Below are 23,779 nucleotides of genomic sequence, written 5' to 3'. Positions count from 1 at the left end.
CCCATTGTTGATCCTTTGAAGGGGATCAGCCCCAGTCCCTTCTCCTGCAGGCTCTACCTGAGCCATCCACTCTGTTAAGAGAAAAGAGATGTTTGTTTCTTTTCTAGCCATCAGGTCAGCTGCAGAAGCTCAGAAGAACATGAAGACACTACTGCCATAAATATCTGCCAGGGCAGAGAGCCCAGGTCAGACATTTTGGGTGCTGGTAGTCATTTTGAAGTAGAAGGCAATGAACTGTCCTAGTGGAAAGGCAGGGATGGGGATGGGGCAGCTCTCATAATGAAAGACTGCCTCTTTGCACCTCTTGACTTTCAAACTCCCTTTTCTGTTTCTGTCAGCAAGGGATGAGTACACAGTTCATGTATGTCCCTCCAAAAGTCTCCCCGTTGTTTAAATGTTTAGCAACAGTGTCTTGAAAATGGGTTGGAAGGAAGATGTTTTTTAAAGAGGTATGGGAAATGTTAAAAAATGGCCTTTTTTGTACCTTATCAGACACATGAGAAGAGGTCACAGGACCAGTCTTGCAGAGGACTAATTTTCTTTAATATACGAGTCTGGGCTCAAGCCAATTTCATTGCTTTTCCTGGGCCTTAATGGAGTTTTATTGAAATCACTGAGTATTGTCATGTTGGAAGGGTCAGCCTTCCATAATTATTTTCAGGTCTGCAGGCTCACATGTAAGCAGAATATTTAAAAGGATTTTTTTTTTTTTTAATGAAATCAGTGGTGTTTACTTCACCATCCAATCTCCTACTGTCCTGTTTTCAACCTGTCCTGGTTTCAGTTAGCACAGAATTAATTTTCTTCCTAGTAGCTGGTGGAATGCTGTGTTTTGGCTTAGGATGAGAAGAGTGCTGATAACACCCCGATGCTTTAATTGTTGCAGAGCAGTGCTTATACTAAGCCAAGGACATCTCAGCCTTTTGCTCTGTCCTGCCAACGGGCAGGCTGGGGGTGCAGTAAGAGCTGGGAGGGGACAGACCCAGGACAGGTGACCCAAACTAGCCAAAGGGGTATTCCATACCATCTGACGTCATGCTAAACAATATATAGGGGTGGCTAGCTGGGGGGAGGGGGCCGGACTGCTCGGGGTTAGGCTGGGCATCGGTCAGCGAGTGGTGAGCAATTGCATTGTGCATCACTTGTTTGTACATACTATTATTACTTTCCTATTATCACCATTGTATTATTATTGTTATTATTTTTATTATTATTTTGTTATTATTATTTTCCTGTCTTATTAAACTGTCTTTATCTCAACTCACGGGCTTCACTTTCCATTTCTCTCCCCCGTCCCAGAGAGGGAGGGGGGAGGGTGAGCGAACGGCTGCGTGGTGTTTAGCTGCCAGCCGGGTTAAACCACGACAGCCTTTTTGGCGCCCAACGTGGGGCCCGAAAGGTTGAGATAACGGCAGATCTGACCAGAGTGTGTTAAACTAAAATTGGTGTAAGGATTAGACCTGCTTAATAGTCACTTGTCATGATGCTGATTGCTTTAATCTCAACTCTGCTGCGCCTGTTTTCCAAATTGAGTATTATAGTATATTATTTTCCGTATTTGCTCTCTGTCGTGTTGTTTATCCTCTCCGGGCCCTGGTTTCAGATCATTATGGTGCTGTGTGTTGTAGCAATGGCTTATGAGACGATAAGGTACCTGGTCATGACTCTAACTTGTTATTTGTATTCAGTAACATCGTCGACTCTGTACTTTGGAAACAGTATCTTGGAAACTGTTAGCAATTATACCTATTGTTTTTTTCCATTAGGGAGTCAATCTGTGGAGGGGAAAGGGGAGGATATTTTTCCTTACTTGCTTACTCTCCCTTTCTCCTTCACCACCCCTGTATCCTCCTGGGTCACTCTGCCTTCCTCCTTCACCACCCTCTTATCCCCTGAGCTTGTCACAATAGCTCTCCAAGATATTGAATATTTCTGGAATACTCAGAGTACCATAGTCTTGTTGTTCTGCCTCATGAATGCACTTCAGATTCTGCTTATAGTTAAACAACTACTTGGGAAGCTCTTCCGGAGATGTGCCCGGAGGCAGGATAGTTGTGGGTGGCAGGGAGTATGGGCGGATATGGGCAGGCATCTAGAGCAGTTGGCACCCCCAGTGTGTTGGAAATTCACCCCTGAACAATGGCAAAATCCTCAAAAACTGGCAGAATGCTTGAAAAAAAGGTGTCATGATTCTGGCAGTTCTAAAGTAACACAAATCATTGTAACGTGCTGGGGCCTGGCTCATGCCTATCGAGCTGCCATTGATACTGCTATCAACTTAGTGACAGACCCTGCGGCCACTCCAAGCCCTGTGACAGATCCAACGGCCACTGTGACCCCTACGGTGGACTCGGCAGCCGCTCCAGCTCCGGTTCCTGCAGCCGCTCCAGCTCCGGTTCCTGCAGCCGCTCCAGCTCCGGTTCCTGCAGCCGCTCCAGTCCCAGCTCCTGCAGCCGCTCCAGTCCCAGCTCCTGCAGCCGCTCCAGTCCCAGCTCCTGCAGCCGCTCCAGTCCCAGCTCCTGCAGCCGCTCCAGTCCCAGCTCCTGCAGCCGCTCCAGTCCCAGCTCCTGCAGCCGCTCCAGTTCCAGCTCCTGCAGCCGCTCCAGTCCCAGCTCCTGCAGCCGCTCCAGTCCCAGCTCCTGCAGCCGCTCCAGTCCCAGCTCCTGCAGCCGCTCCAGTTCCAGCTCCTGCAGCCGCTCCAGTTCCAGCTCCTGCAGCCGCCCCAGCTCCAGCTCCTGCAGCCGCCCCAGTTCCAGCTCCTGCAGCCGCTCCAGCTCCAGCTCCTGCAGCCGCTCCAGTCCCAGTTCCTGCAACTTCTCCAGTCCCAGCTCCTGAAGCTGCTCCAGTCCCAGCTCCTGCAGCCACTCCAGCTCCAGCTCCTGCAGCCGCTCCAGCTCCAGCTCCTGCAGCCGCTCCAGCTCCAGCTCCTACTGCTGCTCCAGTCCCAGCTCCTGCAACTGCTCCAGCTCCGGCAGCCGCTCCAGCTCCTGTGGCCGTGTCAGAGAAACGAGCTGTAGCAGTGCAAGTTGACCCTGCAGAGGGTATTCCAATCCCTGTAACGGGGTCAGAGAAACGAGCTGTAGCAGTGCAAGCTGCCCCTGCAGAGGGCATTCCAACCCCTGTGGCAGACCCTGTAACAAAGTCAGAGAAACGAGCAGTAGCAGTGCAAGCTGCCCCTGTAGAGAAGGTGAAAATATGGTACAGAAATTCAAGTCGTTTAGAACGCAGAGAGTCTTCTGCCAATCCAGGTAAGGCTTCTGCCAAAACTAAGTATAGAGATGACGAAGATGATGACGACGCTGGGCCATCAAGGATTCAGGAGGAGGAAGATGAGGATGCCGAAAGAGCAACAGTAACTACCCGAAGCCTAAACGAGCGCGAGCTACGAGATGTGCGAAAAGATTTTGGTCGCTGTATAGGTGAGCAGCTTGTCACCTGGCTGCTCCGGTGCTGGGACTCTGGAGCCAATTGTGTGGAATTAGACGGCAGGGAAGCCAGACGGTTGGGATCCCTTGCTCGAGACGCCGGCATTGACAAAGCAATTGCAGATGGAGCACGACCCACCAGCCTCTGGAGGCGTCTCCTCTCAGCTGTGAGGGAAAGGTATCCCTTCAAGGAAGATATTTTATGTGTACCAGGCAAGTGGACCACTATGGAGAAGGGAATCCAGTACCTGAGGGAATTAGCCGTACGGGAAGTGATTTATGAGGATCCAGACCAGACACAAACATCCAAAGATCCAGATGCAGTCAAGTGTACACGACCCATGTGGCGGAAGTTTGTACGGAGTGCACCATCATCATATGCCAGCTCATTGGCAGTAATGGCCTGGAAAGAGGATGAGGAACCCACAGTGGATGAAGCGGCTAAACAACTCCGGCAGTACGAAGAAAGTCTCTCCTCTTCCTTACAGGCCTGCGTCTCAGCTGTGGAGAAACTTTCTGAAAAGGTTCACCAACTTGAAGAGAATCTATTGTCCTCCCCACCTGAACCAACCAGTGTCCACCGACCAAAAGAGAACACCTGGGAGAAAACACTTTCTGAAAAGTTTCACCAACTTGAAGAGAGATTATTCTCCTCCGCACCTGTACAAAGCAGTGTCTCAGCTATCAGGGGTAGGCGTTCACCCACACAAGGAAGACGATATAGTGGGTACTCACCCCGTGCCACCCTGTGGTTTTACTTACGAGACCATGGAGAGGACATGAGGAAATGGGATGGAAAATCTACCGCGACCCTAGAGGCACGGGTACGTGAGTTGCAAAAGAAAACAATCAGGAAAAAAGGATTCTCCGAAAAGTTTGCTGCTCCAACTTCCAGCAGACAATCCTTCAAACACAGAAACGAAGAAGATTCTGACCAGGATTAGGGGGGCCCTGCCTCCAGCCAGGGGGAGGAAAGGGACAATCGAGTTTATTGGACTGTGTGGATTCGATGGCCTGGCACATCACGCGCACAGAAGTATAAGGCTTTAGTAGACACCGGTGCACAATGTACTATAATGCCATCGAGCTATAAAGGACCAGAGCCCATCTATATTTGTGGAGTGACAGGAGGATCTCAGCAGTTGACTGTATTGGAGGCTGAAGTAAGTCTGACTGGGAATGAGTGGGAAAAGCACCGCATTGTGACTGGCCCGGATGCTCCATGTATCCTTGGCATAGACTATCTTAGAAGAGGATATTGCAAGGACCCAAAAGGGTTCCGGTGGGCTTTTGGTATAGCTGCCTTAGAGACAGAGGGCATTAAACAATTATCTACCTTGCCTGGTCTCTCAGAGGACCCCTCTGTTGTGGGGTTGCTGAGGGTCGAAGAACAGCAAGTGCCAATTGCTACCACAACTGTGCACCGGCGGCAATATCGCACTAACCGAGACTCCCTGATTCCCATCCATAAGCTAATTCGTCAATTGGAGAGCCAAGGAGTGATCAGCAAGACCCATTCACCTTTCAATAGCCCCATATGGCCAGTGCGAAAGTCTAATGGCGAGTGGAGACTAACAGTGGACTATCGTGGCCTGAACGAAGTCACGCCACCACTGAGTGCGGCAGTGCCGGACATGCTGGAACTTCAGTATGAACTTGAATCGAGGGCAGCCAAGTGGTACGCCACAATTGATATCGCTAATGCATTTTTCTCCATCCCTCTAGCAGCAGAGTGCAGGCCACAATTTGCCTTCACTTGGAGGGGAGTCCAATATACTTGGAATAGGCTGCCCCAGGGGTGGAAACACAGCCCTACCATTTGCCATGGGCTGATCCAGTCTGCGCTAGAGCAGGGGGAAGCTCCTGAACACCTGCAGTACATCGATGACATTATTGTGTGGGGTGACACAGCAGAGGAAGTTTTCGAGAAAGGGAAGAAAATAGTCCAAATCCTTCTGAAAGCCGGTTTTGCCATAAAACAGAATAAAGTCAAAGGACCTGCACGAGAGATCCAGTTTTTAGGAATAAAATGGCAAGATGGACGTCGTCAAATCCCAATGGATGTGATCAACAAAATAACAGCTATGTCTCCACCAACTAACAAAAAAGAAACACAGACTTTCCTAGGTGTTGTGGGGTTTTGGAGAATGCACATCCCAAATTACAGTCTGATTGTAAACCCGCTCTACCAAGTAACCCGTAAGAAGAATGAGTTTGAATGGGGCCCTGAACAACGACAAGCCTTTGAACAAATCAAGCAGGAAATAGTCCATGCAGTAGCCCTTGGGCCAGTTCGAACAGGACCAGATGTAAAGAATGTGCTCTACACTGCAGCCGGGGAGAACGGCCCCACCTGGAGCCTCTGGCAGAAAGAACCTGGGGAAACTCGAGGTCGGCCCCTGGGGTTTTGGAGTCGGGGATACAGAGGATCTGAGGCCCGCTATACTCCAACTGAAAAGGAGATATTGGCAGCATATGAAGGAGTTCGATCTGCTTCGGAGGTGGTCGGTACTGAAGCGCAGCTCCTCCTAGCACCCCGATTGCCGGTACTAGGCTGGATGTTCAAGGGAAGGGTCCCCTCTACGCATCATGCAACTGATGCTACATGGAGCAAGTGGGTTGCACTGATTACTCAGCGGGCTCGAATAGGAAACCCCAGTCGCCCAGGAATATTGGAAGTGATCATGGACTGGCCAGAAGGCAAATACTTTGGGATATCATCAGAGGAGGAGGTGGGTCGTGCTGAAGAAGCCCCACTGTACAACCAGTTGCCAGAGAATGAAAAGAAATATGCCCTGTTCACTGATGGGTCCTGTCGTATTGTGGGGAAGCATCGGAGATGGAAGGCTGCTGTATGGAGTCCTACGCGACGAGTTGCAGAAGCTGCTGAGGGAGAAGGTGAATCGAGTCAGTTTGCAGAAGTGAAAGCCATTCAGCTGGCTTTAGACATTGCTGAACGAGAAAAATGGCCAGTTCTCTATCTCTACACCGATTCATGGATGGTAGCAAATGCCCTGTGGGGATGGTTACAGCAATGGAAGCAAAACAACTGGCAGCGTAGGGGCAAACCCATCTGGGCTGCTGCATTGTGGCAAGATATTGCTGCTCGGGTAGAGAACCTGGCTGTGAAAGTACGCCACGTAGATGCTCATGTGCCCAAGAATCGGGCTACTGAAGAACATCAAAACAACCAGCAGGTGGATCAGGCTGCTAAGATTGAAGTAGCTCAGGTGGACTTGGATTGGCAGCATAAAGGTGAATTATTTATAGCCCGATGGGCCCATGACACCTCAGGCCATCAAGGTAGAGACGCAACATACAGATGGGCTCGTGATCGAGGGGTGGACTTGACCATGGACGCTATAGCACAGGTTATTCATGACTGTGAAACATGTGCTGCAATCAAGCAAGCCAAACGGTCAAAGCCTCTTTGGTATGGAGGACGATGGCTGAAATATAAATATGGAGAGGCCTGGCAGATTGATTACATCACACTCCCTCAAACTCGCAATGGCAAGCGCCACGTACTTACAATGGTGGAAGCAACCACCGGATGGCTGGAAACATATCCTGTGCCTCATGCCACCGCCCGGAACACCATCCTGGGCCTTGAAAAGCAAGTCCTATGGCGACATGGCACCCCAGAAAGAATAGAATCAGACAATGGGACTCACTTCCGAAACAACCTTATAGACACTTGGGCCAAAGAACATGGTATTGAATGGGTGTATCACATCCCCTATCATGCACCAGCCTCCGGGAAAGTTGAACGATACAATGGCCTGTTAAAGACTACCTTGAAAGCAATGGGCGCTGGGACGTTCAAAAACTGGGATACGCATTTAGCAAAGGCCACCTGGTTAGTCAATACTAGGGGATCTACCAACCGAGCTGGACCTGCCCAATCAAACCTGTTACGTACTGTAGATGGGGATAAAGTTCCTGTAGTGCATGTAAAAAATATGCTGGGTAAAACAGTCTGGGCTACTCCTGCCTCAGGAAAAGGCAAACCTATTCGTGGAATTGTTTTCGCTCAGGGACCTGGATACACTTGGTGGGTGATGCAAAAGAACGGAGAGGTCCGGTGTGTACCTCAAGGAGATTTAATACTGGGTGAGAATAGCCCATGAACTGAATTGTACCATGTTAAATAGTATATTATACTGTATGTTATCACTACCATGATTACTATAGGTGACTAATTAGAATGTATGGAAAAGAGTGTAACCTGAGCATGACATAAATGGTATGGAATAAGGGGTGGATAGATGTCCTGGTTTCAGTTAGCACAGAATTAATTTTCTTCCTAGTAGCTGGTGGAATGCTGTGTTTTGGCTTAGGATGAGAAGAGTGCTGATAACACCCCGATGCTTTAATTGTTGCAGAGCAGTGCTTATACTAAGCCAAGGACATCTCAGCCTTTTGCTCTGTCCTGCCAACGGGCAGGCTGGGGGTGCAGTAAGAGCTGGGAGGGGACAGACCCAGGACAGGTGACCCAAACTAGCCAAAGGGGTATTCCATACCATCTGACGTCATGCTAAACAATATATAGGGGTGGCTAGCTGGGGGGAGGGGGCCGGACTGCTCGGGGTTAGGCTGGGCATCGGTCAGCGAGTGGTGAGCAATTGCATTGTGCATCACTTGTTTGTACATACTATTATTACTTTCCTATTATCACCATTGTATTATTATTGTTATTATTTTTATTATTATTTTGTTATTATTATTTTCCTGTCTTATTAAACTGTCTTTATCTCAACTCACGGGCTTCACTTTCCATTTCTCTCCCCCGTCCCAGAGAGGGAGGGGGGAGGGTGAGCGAACGGCTGCGTGGTGTTTAGCTGCCAGCCGGGTTAAACCACGACATCACTGGAGTTTGTATTTGATTAATAGTTGCATAGTGGGAATTGACATTCTGTGAATGCAGCAGCCTTTCAGGGTTGCCATGGAAAAGCACTTTTCTCCCAGACATCATCCCAGCTGCTTTTATTTCCAGAAGTGAATTTCTTTCTCTGTTTTGAACTTTGATATTTAAATGCTGAATTTTCACATCTGTACTTGTGTTAAGTATGTTGTGGTTGATCATCCTTCCACTATCTGTGCTGAGAACAATTGCTTTAGTATAGGAAAAGAAAATCAGAAGCAAACAAGCTAGTTAATTATTGCTCTGCTAGAAACTGGACCTCCTAGCTGGGAAAGTATTAATGTTTTATATTGCTGTCTCTCCTTTGTATATTCTTTTATTGCATTCCTTGGGCTTAGTGAGCCGTTTTAATCATACCATGCTTAGGTGACATTTCTATTACTTTGGACTTAGTTTGATAATGTCTGCAGAAAATGCCTCTGGAGTTCTTGCTCTGCACATCTTCAAAGAAAAGCATTTAAACTAAAGCACTTTAGAAGTATCTTAACTTGGTAATCAATTGCTTTCTTTGAAGCCATCAGATTAGCAACAGAACAGGGAGGTAGTTTAGGCTCAACAGGAGCCACAGCAGCATGCACTTAATGTGGAGATGTCTTAGTCTTGCACCACCTGGAAAGAGTTTTGCTACCCACTCCCCACTCCTGCAGAGACGGCTCTTCCAAAGGGGAAAAAAAAAAAATCAATTTCTGCAACACTGCTTTTGGCCAGGGCAGTTAGGTAATTTTGAAAGCCTGTCTGTCTTTATTTCCACTAGGGGAAGCTGTTAACGGTAGAAGCCTGGTATTTCTTCCGTGTAAGTCTGTTCATTTAGAAAACAAACACAAAAAACCATTGTTTTCATGAACACAGTAAGATCAAACCCCAGCAGGCCCTGTCCATACTTAGAAATCAAAATTTGCACAGGGAATGCTGTGCCTAGAAGCGTACAGACTTCCTCTTGGAACACACAGCTGCTTCTGTTACTTTCTGCCTTCATGTTTACACAGACAGCCTCTGTTGGATTAGCATTCTCAAACACCAAAACGTGCATTATAATACTTTGTCTTAATTCCTAGAAGTTTCCACATAATTTCAAACTTGAGTTCAGACTTATGTCTGGCATTCTAGGATGATTGTGTATAGTTTTCTGCAAAGTGTATTTCAGGAAGACGTTTTTAACACATACAACAATATCAAATATAAGAGAAAATCTGGCCCTAGCTAGCAACTGGTTTCTGAGAAATCTTTATCTTAGCCTTCTGTATCTTCAGATTAATACATTTTAGGACAACAAGAAAAGGAAACTCAAATACCACAACACTCCTAACATCTGCTTCTAATGTTGGTTTTTGAAAGGAATTAATTCTATGACAAGTCCTGTGGTGATGGGGACAAACTTGCAATAGCCTGGGGGCTGCTCCTGATGCTAAGAGCCTAATCGATGGTTGAATTTGGGACTGGATACAACTCCATATCCGTAGGAATCTGAAACCAGCAAAATGGGAATGTTAAAAATAATCTCTATAAATACTTTGCAAATGGGAACTGCAACCTGGGGCCATGTCTTTTCTTGTAAGATAGTAATAAAAACAATACAAGAATATAAAAAGAACAGAAGTAAATTTGTGTGAAAAATATCAAACAAGATTCAGTGGGTAAACAAATGATAATTATACACTTTTAATCAAAGGCAGTGAAGACCAGTCATAAAGCATGTGGATTCAAACACAGACACAAAAGGAAAAACAAACAAACAAACAAACAAACACATAACAAATGGGAGCTACTCCAAAACACTCAAACACTCAGAGCTTTAGAGAAAATTGTATTTTAGACCTCACTGAACACAGATGTTTCTAGAGAATTTCCTGCTGATTTTTCAGATTGTAAATAACTCTTCTGAGGCATTGAGAAAAAGTAAAAACATCGAAAGCTGATGAACCTTTGGAAACTTTACATTTTAAAGGAAAAATTGGTGCAATTAGAATTCACTTAACTTTTATTGAAGGTATCGATATAATGTGTACTCTGAAATATGGCCTTAATTAACTCCACTTCCAGTTATGTTTAAAAAAAGTATAATAAAATTGGTTCTGGTGAAATTCCAAGTATGTACTTACAGCTTGGTATAAGGAAGATGGTATTTACCTGTGTTTCAGAGATGCTATGAATATCAAGGCATAAGTGTTTTATTTTTGTTTGTTTGTTTGAAAAAAAAATTTGAACTTTGATAAAGAGATCATATATAATAAATTGTAAGTTATAATACTTGTGGTTTTTTGTTTGTTTGTTTGTTTGTTTTTTGTTTTTCTCCATATGTAAAGAGTGTCTATCATTTTCATAGTTAGGGTAAATATGATCTTAATACAAATTTTAATATGTTTGTTGACAGTTACACATATAATATACTCATGAAGATTCAGTCAAAGTTTGGGGCTTGGATTTAAAGCATCTAAGGTCAAAAATCTTTGTTGCATTGGAAAGTCAATCAGGGAACAGGACTTGTTCAATTATGCATCTAGTCTGGGAAGTAAATGTGATGGAGGAAAGTCAGCTCTGAAATCCATTTAATTTCACGCTTTTGCCTGGAATCTGAAAGTAGTGATGTTTAAAGTTCTTCAGCTGTTCTGATTCAATGAGCAGTGACCTCCTTCCTGAGGCATGGAAGCATCCATCTCTTCTAAGCAATGACTTGATTTCTGTCAGTTCACAAATAGGTCACAGTCAATATGCTGAGAAAATTTCAAATGTTCGTGTTGCTGGAAATTCTGAAATATTTGGTTTGTTTCCACTACAAATGAAAATTTGAAAACAAATTTAAATACTCCTTAAATCAAAATGCATCAGTGGGGTTATGTGAACTAATCCAAAGCAGATAACATTAAGCTGTGTGATTAGAAAGTTCTTGTCTCCTCTGCTGCCTTACTCCATTTCTTGTGTAGGTTAGGATTCTCATGTCTTCCATATGATTCCTCGGGTCTTCCATATTGGCCTGGTACCCTGCCTGGCAACCAGCTCCTATCATCACCTTTAGTGAAGTTATCTCTGCAAGGAGCTGCAGAACTCAATTATCCCACAGTAGAAAGTGGAGACTCTTCCTATAATTTCCACAAAATACAATGTTTATGAAATCCACTTTAATATTTCATGGAAGTTATCCAAAATGAAACATTTAGGTCAGAAAACACAATATTCCAGTTATGGTCAGGATTTATTATTTTGAAACAATTTTTATTTTCTAAGTGAGTAATTAAAGTCTGCAAAAGAAATCACATTGTTTACAGAAAGCTTTGTTTTCTTGTTGCTAGCCCTCTTTAATTGAAAAATAATGTCAGAAATTCCTCAACCATTTCCCTCTTGGACTAGCCTTGCATGAGCAGTTGAACCTGGCCTGGGAAAGGGCAGCCCAAGGAAAACTGATGCACTTCTGGGCCTCTGTGTGTTTTCACCAGTTCCCTACCAGCTTTACTTACCTCTGAGATAAACAATCTCCACCACTAAGACTTATAGCTCCTGTAGCCTCTACTTATTCAGGTGCAAATCTTTCCATTGCACCTTGCTCTGGTGCCTCTCCAGGGCTCTATCCTTGGAGAACCTGCCAGGGAACAGTGTCTGCATTATTTGTCCCTGTTGTGCATGTCCTTACTGCTATCTGGAAAGAGTTTGGAAATCTTTGCATTAAAAAAGCAAAAATGCAGTTGTGTATAGTAATGGTTTGCAATTTAATCAGTATGCTCTACTGCATACCTGGCTGAAGGCACAATATTAGTCTTTGTTACAATCACCACTTCTACTTTATATTTCCTTGCAGAGAGATGAAAGTTGCAAAAGAATTGGTTGCTTAACTGACTGAATCTTTGAAAGTGATTTTATAGTGTCATTTCAGAGAAACTGCATACATCATAATTATAAATTGTCTGTTTCCATTATTTATTTTCTCTCTCTAGTTGAGTGTAGTTCTTTCTCTGCTGATGTGGGCATATACCATTTATTGGTACTCTGGATTTCATACACTTGTACTCAGAAAAAGTGGTTATCCAGGAAACAGTTTTATAAAAGTGTTTGCTGGTTATGCCTGTATAAATAAACATGTTTGGTCATTGAAATAATAAGAAATTAGTAATTTTTCCTAGTGAGAAAGAATGACTATATTTAAAAGAGTCTTGAATACCTAATTTACTTTCAGTGTGGATTAGTGTTAGTGGAAAGCTAAAGCTTTATGAGCCCTATTAGAATTAAATTTTGCCAGGGATATCAAGGGCAACAAGAAAGGCTTCTATAGGTACACTGAGCCCTCTCCAGAAGGAAATGGGAGACCTGGTTACACAGGATATGAAGACGGCTGAGGTATTCATTACTTTTTTTGCCTCAGTCTCCACGAGCAAGAGCTGTAGCCTCTTAGTCCAAGACCCAGAAGGCAAAGGCAGGGACGGGATGAATGATGAACTTCCCACTGTATGAGAATATCAGGTTTGAGACCAGCTAAGGAACCTAAACTTGCAAAGTCCATGGGGTCTGATGAGATGTATCTGGGTGTCCTGAGGGAACTGGCAGATGAAGTTACTAAGCCACTATCCATCATATGAGAAGTTGTGGCAGTCTGGTGAAGTTTCCAGTGACTGTAAGATGGGAAACATAACCGCAGTGTTTAAAAAGGGAAAAAAGTAAAACCTGGGGACCTGCAGGCCAGTCAGTCTCACCTCTGTGACTGGCTAGGTCATGGAGCAGATATTCCTGGAAACTCTGCTAAAGCACATGAAAAACAAGGAGGTGATTGATGACAGCCAACATGGCTTCACTAAGGGCAGATTACGCCTGACAAATCTGATGGCATTCTACAAAGGGGCCATCCAGAGGGACCTGGACAGGCTTGAGAGGTGGACCTGTGTGAACCTCATGAAGTTCAACAAGGCCAAGTGCAAGGTCCTGTATTTGGGCCAAGGCAATCCCAAGCAAAAATACTGGCTAGGCAGAGAGAGTGGATTGGGAGCAAGCCTAATGAGAAGGATCTGGGATTGTTGGTTGACAAGAAGCTCAACATAATCTGGCAATGTGCTCTTGCAGCCCAGACAGCCAACTGTATCCTGAGCTGCATCAGAAGAAGAATGGACAACAGATCAACGGAGGTGTTTGTCCCACTCTACTGTGTTCTTGTGAGACCTCACTTGAACTGCTGTGTTCAGCTCAGGGGCCCCCAGCACAAGAAGGACATGGACCTATCAGAGCAAGTCCAGAGCATGACCACAGAGATGATCAAAGGTCTGGAGCATCTCTCCTATGAGGACAAGCTGAGAGATCTGGGGTTGTTCTGCCTGGAGAATAGAAGGCTCTGGGGAGACCTGATAGCAGCCTTTCAGTACCTAGGAGAAAGCTGGGGAGAGACTCTTTGTCAGGAAGTGGAGTGATAGCAGAAGTGGGAATGTCTTTAAGCTAAAAGATGGTAGGTTTAGATTAGCTATTAGGAAGAAATTCATTACTCAGACAATGGTGAGACACTGGAGCAGGTTTCCCACAGAAATTGTGGATGCCCAAATCCCTGGAAGTGTTCAAGGCCGGGTTGGATGAGGCTTTGAGCTACCTGGTCTAGTAGGAGGTGGCCTTCACATGGTGGGGAGGCTGGAACTAGATGGTTTTTAAGGTGCCTTCCAATCTAAACCATTCTATGATTAAAGATTTAATGGAGTATTTTGAAAGAATGGTATAAAAGTGAATGTTTTCTGGCTACTTTATTTGAAACATTCTTATTTCTTATGCATATTACCTCTTACTTGTTCCAAAGAGTTTTAAACCTGTGTCTCAATTATCAAAGGTTGTAGATCCTCTAGAGAGTGACTTAGACTTGTGAAAAAGGTCTTATATTGAGAACACTTCAGAAAGCTTTATATTAGTTGAGGCAGCTGTGATTCATAGCACAATAAAAGTAAATTGACCTTTTAAAGGCAAATATGTCTTGCTGATTACTCTACAGAACTAAATGAACAAAGGTCTAACTAAGATGTTATATAACTGCCTCTTTTCTAAGCGTTGGCCGAGTCTTTACAAGGTTATGTTGGCCAGGTAGGTAATTTCTCTTTGAACTTAAATGCTGTAAATACTTATATATTGTGAGGATATTCTAATCTCTTCAGTACAGTTTTCACAGCTACAAACACAGATTTGTTTAGTTTGCTTTTTCACTGTTCTTAGAAATAATCAAGTGTCACTTCACCAGAAAACTGTGTGAGACTCAGAAAAATTTTGAATCATTAATCAACTTTATAAGAATAATATAGAATTTTATAACTGGTCAAAGAATCAAGAACAGAGATTATAAAAGCATTAAGAGCATCTTCCAACATAAACAGACGCAATTCTTCTAAATTCGTAGGAAAACAAATAGGGCTCCCTGCCAGCTACTTTGACCTGGGGATGGAAGATTGCCAGTGACAGAACAGGATGAGGTCTCATGAAGACAACAAACCAGTAAAAAGTACAGAGTCCAAATTACATTCACACTTCAGATCTTGTGGACATGGGCACATTCCTCTATGACTCTGAGGGATGATAGTCACACAAAGTCTAGTAAGGAACAGTTAATCCCACCTTGTTCTGCCTACCTTGCATTTCTGTTACTTTTAGGCTGATTTTCTGGTACTATGTGTTTGATAGCTCATTTTTGCAGAGAAATGACCTTCATATTCTGAGGATTTCTTTCCCAGACTTAAGTCTGTATGTTGTACTGTGATCCAGGTACAAGGCTGAGTTCAACGAGTTAGGCTGTATGTCCTGTTAAGTGTCCTCTGAATACCCTAGGCTGACTACCATGCAGAGAGAACAAGAAACAGGTGCCAATACCCTGCTTTAGCACTTGCCCAGACACCTGAAATAACCAAGTATAGTGCCCATCACAGCTTGCAGAAGTTCAAACTTCTCTCACTTTCTTCCAAAAGAATCAAGTACTTACACATGGAGCTGCAGAAAGCAAGTGCACTGGGACACCATTTTCTATCCTGCTTGTAGTGGCACTCAAGAACACAAAAATCATGAAGACAAATCAGAGAGGAAGGGATACGACTTTGCGGCCTCTTGGCTAAACTGTGGAGAAAAAGCATGGGGCCTGTTCCACAGAAGGCTGTCATGTTTCACATTACATCAACAGGTTATGGAAATAAGACAGGAATAGGCTTTCAGGTTGTTAGGATGAACTCACCCAGGCCAAAGCACTCATCTCCTTCACATCTGGCCGAGATAGAGCTATATGATTACAGGGAAAAAAACAACACCCTCCTTTTAGGGACCTGCAAGTCTAAGTGTTATTTTACCAGATGGGATGTAGTACTTTTTTGATGTTCTCCATATTCACTCAAGTACTACTGAAAGTCATCTGAAAATCTAGATAGCTGTGACTTTCTAGACCCCATGTCACGGCAAAACCAGGCCATCAGACATCTGACTAGTATGCACTCTTCTGCAATAATTCTTCAAGGTTTTTACATGAGAGAAGACTTGTGAAAGCAGACTTCAGAAAATTGTATGTTATTCATTTTTTTTGCTATGGCTTAACTTCTGCATTAACTTTTCTTCCTGGCATTGATCAGTGAAGTCCTTGAAATCCTCTCACTTATTTTCTTTCAATTAAATCTCTACGAAGTAATCAGTATTGACAGTGTCTGTCCAGAAAATATAGATAACTTTCTGTCTTCATGGGGACTGTTATTTGCAATCACTATGCTATCAAAATAAAACAAAGATACATTTTGGAGGAAAAAAAAAATATATATATATTATTATTTGTCAGGCCTAAGGAGGGACTCAAGACCTCATACCTCATACTCAGGGAACAAAGTAAAGCAGAATCAGTAGGAATTTCAGGTAAGTACAGTAGGCAATGAGTACCAGCAAGAAAGTCTAGGACTAGATAATACAATAAAAGTGCATTTTTCATTGATTGGCTGCATGAGCAATTTGAGAAAAAGAGTTGCTGTATTCTCAGTTCACTACGCAGGTTTCCTTACCCTAGTAGTGGAAGTCCTGCTTCTCAGAGGGCTTAAATGCACGTTAGAAAATAAACAGAACATGATCAATACCTCCTGTGCTCTTTTGGTAATTCTTATTTTTTTCTGGAATACAGAAATACCAAATTCTGGTGAGACAATAAGTAATTCAAAACAGGGTTCATTTAAATGAAATAAGTTTGTTAATACACTGCAGATGTTGCTAGAACTTTGTCCCTGTATATCATCAAGGATTGTCCAACCTCTGTAGCTGCAGGATGCTGGGTTTGGAAATCGAACTTATGTCTCCTATGTGGGATGTTAAACATCTCCTGTGTTGTAAAGAGCTATGCTGCAGCAGTAGGGTGGTGCAAGGTCTGTGGGCTGCCTTGGTCATTGTGCCAGATGAAATCAGGAATCAGGTCTGTGGTAGAGGGAGGGATGTTGCTGCTGACATCTAGTTCCCTTACTCCTTCCTTAACTTTACTTTGTCTAAAATTATTTCCTTGCCTAAATTTATCGAATAAATACATTAAATAAATGTATTGCCTAAAGTTATTAATATGCCTTTCCATTTTGAGGAAGGGAAAAAGAAGAGAAAAATGTTAAATGATTAAAAATTGCTGCTGTTGCTATAGACTTGGCTCCTGATTCCGTGAAAATGAAGCAGGGTGAATTTTCAAAAGTATGACAAAAGTATGACAAAGTCTGGCAATATAGAACAGATCCATAACGTAATTATAAACAATATGTGCCACTTCAATGTCACACTTTTTTTTTATAGAGTTAGATTGCCAGATCAGCTTTACACCTTAAGAAGCTCAGAATCAAAGTTAATTTTCTAGGGCAAGACCAGTATTTTTTTAAAAAACGCATCATTTGCTAATGTATTATTTGTTCTAAGTACCAAAACAAAGTAGTGCTGTTGACACATTGAGCTTTGAAGGCTTCTTCCAACCTCATCTTTCTACAATTCTAAAATACCAAAGCTCCAATAGTTTCCAAGACCTTTGCTCTAAAGAGGATGCTGAAAATGAAAACTTCACAAACTTGTGATCTTAATATTGCTAGATACGTTCTGTCTTATCCTGTATTCTCTTCAAATCTTATTGAAATTGATATGGTTCTTCATTTGAATATCATCCATCAAACTTCATTACTCAGATGCAAATCCTATAGTACTCAAAGCACACTGGAAAATTATAAAGTCCTTTCCGTACATACTAATTAATGTTATACAGCTCTTTATTTATTTATTTTAATTAACTGTTTGCATGATTTATGTATCTGAAATGTAAGATTAAGGAGAGGTCCTTTAGAGGTGATTTAAGAAGACTTACTCAAAGTGATAGAAATATGACTTCAGTTTTAACTAACTTTATGTGCATTATCTCATACTGAATGCATTGTAAGGCAGATGCCCTTGCTGTGATTTTGACTTGAGATGACACTTTCAAATTGGAAAGTGATTTATCTTTCCCCACCCTTTTAATTATGGGAATATGATATAACAGAAATCAGGCCATACCTTGAAATAGACAGGAGCAGTAAACATACAGATACTGTTGAATGCGAGTAGGAACTCATTACATTGCTATCCTTTGCATGACTGAGGGTACTGTCTTTCATTGTTAAAATGGTGTGATATTTTATACAGAAATTGAACAGATAACTAATTTTCTTTTCCCTTTTTTAACCTCATGCTCCCTCCATCTCGTGACATTTTGGCTTGGCAGCCCAGTCATCCCATAGTGCCTATTCCAGAAAATGAAACACTCAGCTCTAAGGAGGTAATCAGTTGACATTTAATGGGTTTATGCATTTGAATGCTAGCTTAATAATTTATTTATGTAACATATGTATGAGTTGATGAGCAAAAATGTGCTGAGTTCACAAACCTGCTCTTGTCCAGTGCATGAGCTAGATAAACATTAATTATTCTTAACGATTAAAAAGAAAGAAAGAAAGAAAAAAAAAAAAAAAAAAAAAAACACCAAAAAACAGACTTGTTTTGGAGGCTGTGCTTGCTGGTTGTGTGAATTTGAGTTAACACTAACATTTCAGGTTTCTGGTATGTGCTTCTGGGATGATATCAAATGGGATTTGTTAAATTATGTAGTAAGCCCCAAGGGTTGTGAAAGGCAGAGGAGTCCAGGAAGGCTGGGCACTCATCAAGAAGGAAATCCTAATGGCGTAGGAGTGGTCTGTCCCCACATGCCCAAAGACGAGCCGGCGCAGAAGATGACCGGCCTGGCTGAACAGAGAATTGTGGCTTGAGTTTAGGAGAAAAAAGAAGGTTTGTAATCTTTGGAAAAGTGGGCGGGCCACTCGGGAGGACTATAAGGATGTTGCGAGGCTGTGCAGGGACAAAATTAGAAAGGCCAAAGCTCATCTGGAGCTCAATCTGGTGACTGCCATCAAAGACAACAAAAAATGTTTTTAAAAATACATTAATGCAAAATGGAAGACTAAGGAGAATCTCCATCCTTTACTGGATGCAGGGGGAAACTTAGTTACAAAAGATGAGGAAAAGGCTGAGGTGCTTAATGCCTTCTTTGCCTCGGTCTTTTGCGGCAAAACCAGTTGCTCTCTGGATGCCCAGTACCCTGAACTGGTGGAAGGGGATGGGGAGCAGAAAGTGGCCCTCACTATCCATGAGGAAATGTTTGGCGACCTGCTACGGCACTTGGATGTATGCAAGTCAATGGGGCCGGATGGGATCCACCCGAGGATACTGAGAGAACTGGCGGACGAGCTGGCCAAGCCTCTTACCATCATTTATCAACAGTCCTGGCTGTCAGAGGGAGGTCCCAGTCGACTGGCGGCTAGCAAACGTGACGCCCATCTACAAGAAGGACCGGGGGGTAGACCTGGGGAACTATAGGCCTGTCAGTTTGACCTCAGTGCCAGGGAAACTCATGGAGCAGATCCTCTTGAGAGTCATCATGCGGCACTTTCAGGGCAGCCAGGTGATCAGGTCCAGTCAGCATGGGTTTATGAAAGGCAGGTCCTGCTTGACGAACCTGATCTTCCATGACAAAGTGATGCACTTAGTGGATGAGGGAAAGGCTCTGGATGTGGCCTACCTTGACTCCAGTAAGGCTTTTGACACCGTCTCCCACAGCATTCTCCTCAAGAAACTGGCTGCTCGTGGCTTGGACTGACGCATGCTTCATAGGGTTAAAAACTGGCTGGATAGCCAGGCCCAAAGAGTTGTGGTTAATGGCATCAAATCCAGTTGGAGGGTGGTCACTAGTGGCATTCCCCAGGGCTCGGTACTGGGGCCAGTCCTCTTTAATATCTTTATCGATGATCTGGATGAGGGGATCGAGTGCACCCTCAGTAAGTTCACAAATGACACCAAGTTAGGTGCGTGTGTCGATCTGCTCGAGGGCAGGAAGGCTCTGCAGGAGGGTCTGGATAGGCTGCACCGATGGGCTGAGGTCAACTGCATGAAGTTCAACAAGGCCAAGTGCCGGGTCCTGCACCTGGGGCGCAATAACCCCAAGCAGAGCTACAGGCTGGGAGATGAGTGGTTGGAAGGCTGCCTGGCAGAGAAGGACCTGGGAGTATTTGTTGATAGTCGGCTGAATATGAGCCAGCAGTGTGCTCAGGTGGCCAAGAAGGACAACAGCATCCTGGCTTGTATCAGAAATAGTGTGGTCAGCAGGACCAGGCAAGTGATTGTCCCCTTGTACTTGGCTCTGGTGAGGCCGCACCTCAAGTATTGTGTTCGGTTTTGGGCCCCTCACTACAAGAAGGACATTGAGGTGCTCAAGGGTGTCCAGAGAAGGGCAATGAAGATGGTGAAGGATCTAGAAAACAAGTCTTACGAGGAGCGGCTGAGGGAGCTGTGTTTGTTCAGCCTGGAGAAGAGAAGGCTCAGGGGCGACCTTATTGCTCTCTGTAAGTACCTTAAAGGAGGCTGCAGCGAGGTAGGGGTTGGTCTATTCTTCCACGTGCCTGGTGACAGGACGAGGGGGAATGGGCTAAAGTTGCACCAGCGGTGTTTTAGGTTGGCTATTAGGAAGAACTTCTTTACTGAGAGGGTTGTTAGGCATTGGAATGGGCTGCCCAGGGAAGTGATGGAATCACCATCCCTGGAGGTCTTTAAAAGATGTTTAGATGTTGAACCTAGTGATATAGTTTAGTGTAAGACTTACAAGTGTTAGGTCAGAGGTTGGACTCAATGATCTTGAGGTCCCTTCCAACCTAGACAATTCTGTGATTCTGTGATTTAAATCATACATTCCCCAATTTTGGTCACTGCTATAGCTTCTGTTTTAAACACCAGATGCAAGAACTGCCAGAATCTCTCAGGACAATTAGTTGTTGAGAATTTTATAAAGGACTGTCATGAAAACTTCAGACAGCATGCAAAGAGGTAGTTTGCCCAACATCAAAATTCAGTGCCAGTTTTATTTGACTTTGAAGGAGAACACAAATCTTCCTGAAATTTATATTCAGTGACTGATTCCTTACTACTTTCACATCTCTAAGTTCTAGGAACACAGTGGTTACCATAGATAATTCACTCAAAGAGATCTGAAGTGAAAATCTGATCTGCTACACATTCTTACTTTTCTCTTGAGACAGAGCATATAAAATTAAAAAGGTTTAGACAATGGGACAAACAATGAGTTTATTTATTTATTTATTTATTTATTTTTCCTAACAGGATCATGAACATGAATCTGAATTATTGTCTAATATTGAAATCAACACATATAATTTAATTAACTATCAGATTCTTTACTGCAGACTTTAGAATATAATGAACATCCTTAATTAAAAGACATTTTCTACATTATTTTAGAAATTTACATAAAAATGCATCACTTACTATGAATAAGAGCAGTATGAGTACAGCTATGACACAGGAATTAATTTTTACTACTGCTACTGGGTACATTCTCACAATTAAATCACAAGTTTTTAGATGGATTTAATAATACACATAAGAATGATAATTGCATTTTTGTTAATACATTATTTTTATTTTCTTATTTTAAAATTAGATTCTAGTCTTGCTAAAAGCATCAAAATGGACATTTAAATAAATTAAATGGATGTTTGCCAATAATTGCTACAAAATGTGTGACTTTCGAGTAGTTTTGCAAAATATTGATGGAGTTGTGAGTACAAGACCTTCATATATTGGAAGCAGAAGGTTTGCCTGACTTCTGAGTTTGTTGACAGAGCCTGTCAATATATTCTTACAGTTCATCTTGGTTTCTGCTGTGGAAAAGTTAAGGTAAAGAAAAAAGGTAGACATCTCACCTGTTGGGTGGATCAACAGGCACCAGGAGAATGCAGGTTCAATACCAGAAGAGTGTGAGACATGAATATAGCCTCTTATTCTCATGTGCATCCCCAGCCTCTCTGGTCAGGGATCCAGGAACTTAGCTACTTCATCTTTTTTGTTTGTTTGTTTGTTTGAATCTTCACTGCAGCTTTCCAGATGCTTCCCTTTTTTCCTTGCCCTTCCTACTTGTTTCTACACCACCAATTCCCCTTACTCTGCCTCCCAGGAGCCACTCCTTGGTTCTCTCAAATAGAGTTGCTATGGTTTATATTGTGGATCTTTCCAAAGTAAGCCCCAAGATGCCTTTGCAAAATAAAGTTAGACAATTAACATCTTGCTGAGCTTTTCTGAATTTTATTTTATTTATTTATTTTTCTTCTGTGAAGCTTCTAAAAGGAACCTATCTTAACTCTAGTAACAGTTTGTGCTGAATTTACACTTTATAAGCTTATATAACCCACAAGGCTCCACCTAATTTAAAATGTCATTTATTATCAGTGAAATCCTGTTTGGATGCTGAACTGGTTAGGAATAGTTCTGTCAAGTGATAAGGCCAATGTTACTCTTACTGCTGCAATAAAAACTTTATATTTCTCTGTCTCTGCCCTTACTAACCATTTCTTTATCTAAAATTACTTGTAAGCTCAACTTGCTAATTTCTTCCCCTTTGGTGTTCCTCACTCAGAGCTAAAAACACTATGAGAGAAAGTCAGTGCAATTTATGCAATTCCAGAAAAAGAATGGGTGGTTAAAGGTTCAGCAAAACATAAGCATTTCCTTGGCTCCATGAAAGGAGTGAGAGAAGGGAAAAGGGAAGATGTTGCTACTGTGTACTTAATAATTCGTATTGTTTTCCTCAAAGTGAAGTATTCACTGGAAAAAGTCTGGAAGTCATTGCTTTTGTGTTTAGAAGAACAGCATCCTATTCCTCATGAAGCTTCAGCTTCTTTCTGTAACATGAAGCAAATTGGATCTTCTACTTTCTTATGAAAGCAGAACAAATAACGGATTTTCCTCCCCATTAAATCCTTCTCTACAACCAGCACTTTTTAATTGGAGGGGATCTGAAGGATACACCTGTAAAACCTAACCAAGAGATATGACAGTAATTTCCAATACTTATGGTCTTATGATCTATGGCTTAACCTAGTATTTGCCCATATTATGGTGTGTGACTGACACAAAAATTACTTTCAGAACTGTACTATCAGAATATTTAGAGAGAACATAAGGCATATGTCCCTGTGGAGTTATAAAAAGCCATTGTATACAGGTGTTAAATGTACATACTCATTCCCCTCATTCATATATAATTTGCAAAATCTCAAATTTATTATACAGTTAATTTAGGTTGACATGATGTTTTGCTGCAGCTCTTACTCTCTCTCATCTATTTGTTATTCCTAAAAAATCGGAAATAATTGAGACCTAGCATTTTTAATGTAAGGTCAGTATTCATAAAAAGACCTCATGAGAAAATGCTGATTCCATTGACTTCAGAGGAGACAGTATTTCACTGAGACACTTTTGTGCAGATTCCTCCCCCTCGCCATTTTCCTTCCTTCCTTCCTTCCTTCCTTCCTTCCTTCCTTCCTTCCTTCCTTCCTTCCTTCCTTCCTTCCTTCCTTCCTTCCTTCCTTCCTTCCTTCCTTCCTTCCTTCCTTCCTTCCTTCCTTCCTTCCTTCCTCTCCCTCTTTCTCTCTCTCCCTCTCTCCCTCTCTCCCTCTCTCCCTCTCTCCCTCTCTCCCTCTCTTCTTCCTTTTGTCTTTTCTTCCTTTCTTCCTTTTTCATTTTTTTTTTCTTAATAAGGGAAACAAACTGCCTGGCTCTGCTTTAATTAAATTTAATACCAAAAGTTTTTGAAATTATGAATTCTATGAAAATGTCAATAAGGCCCAAAGTTCTGTTATACATTGCTCTTTATCTTTATTTACTTAAGGAATGGTCCTGGTCGGAGGTCAACGTTACTATTAATCATTAAAAGATTCTACATATAAGAAGAAAATGCACCCATTATATGATAGAATCCTTGTACTAAAGAATTTATGTAAGGGTTTTTATGAGATCCAACCAAAGATCCAACCAATTTGTAGCACTGCTGATGTGCAGGGTTTATAAACTATCTATAAACTATAATTAGAGTGTATTGGTTACTCATAAACAATGCGTAGAC

At 42.6% G+C, this 23,779-nt stretch overlaps 1 protein-coding gene across 14 annotated transcripts in view; it reads left to right on the top strand.

The window, feature by feature from the left end:
• MLIP (muscular LMNA interacting protein) overlaps positions 1-23,779 on the top strand; it is a 128,933-nt gene that overhangs the window by 100,024 nt on the left and 5,130 nt on the right. For 11 of the 14 annotated variants that reach the window (XM_068678376.1, XM_068678366.1, XM_068678367.1 and 8 more), the window contains one exon: positions 18,038-18,091. The exons of the other annotated variants lie outside the window; for them this stretch is intronic. In XM_068678376.1, coding sequence (XP_068534477.1) covers positions 18,038-18,091 — 54 coding nt within the window. The remainder of the gene's footprint in view (positions 1-18,037; positions 18,092-23,779) is intronic. 14 annotated transcript variants of the gene reach the window in all.

Source organism: Anas acuta, chromosome 3, assembly GCF_963932015.1.
Source record: "Anas acuta chromosome 3, bAnaAcu1.1, whole genome shotgun sequence".
Taxonomy (NCBI): domain Eukaryota; kingdom Metazoa; phylum Chordata; class Aves; order Anseriformes; family Anatidae; genus Anas; species Anas acuta.
Note: the sequence above shows the minus strand (reverse complement) of the source record. Positions and strands in the feature narration are given on the sequence as shown.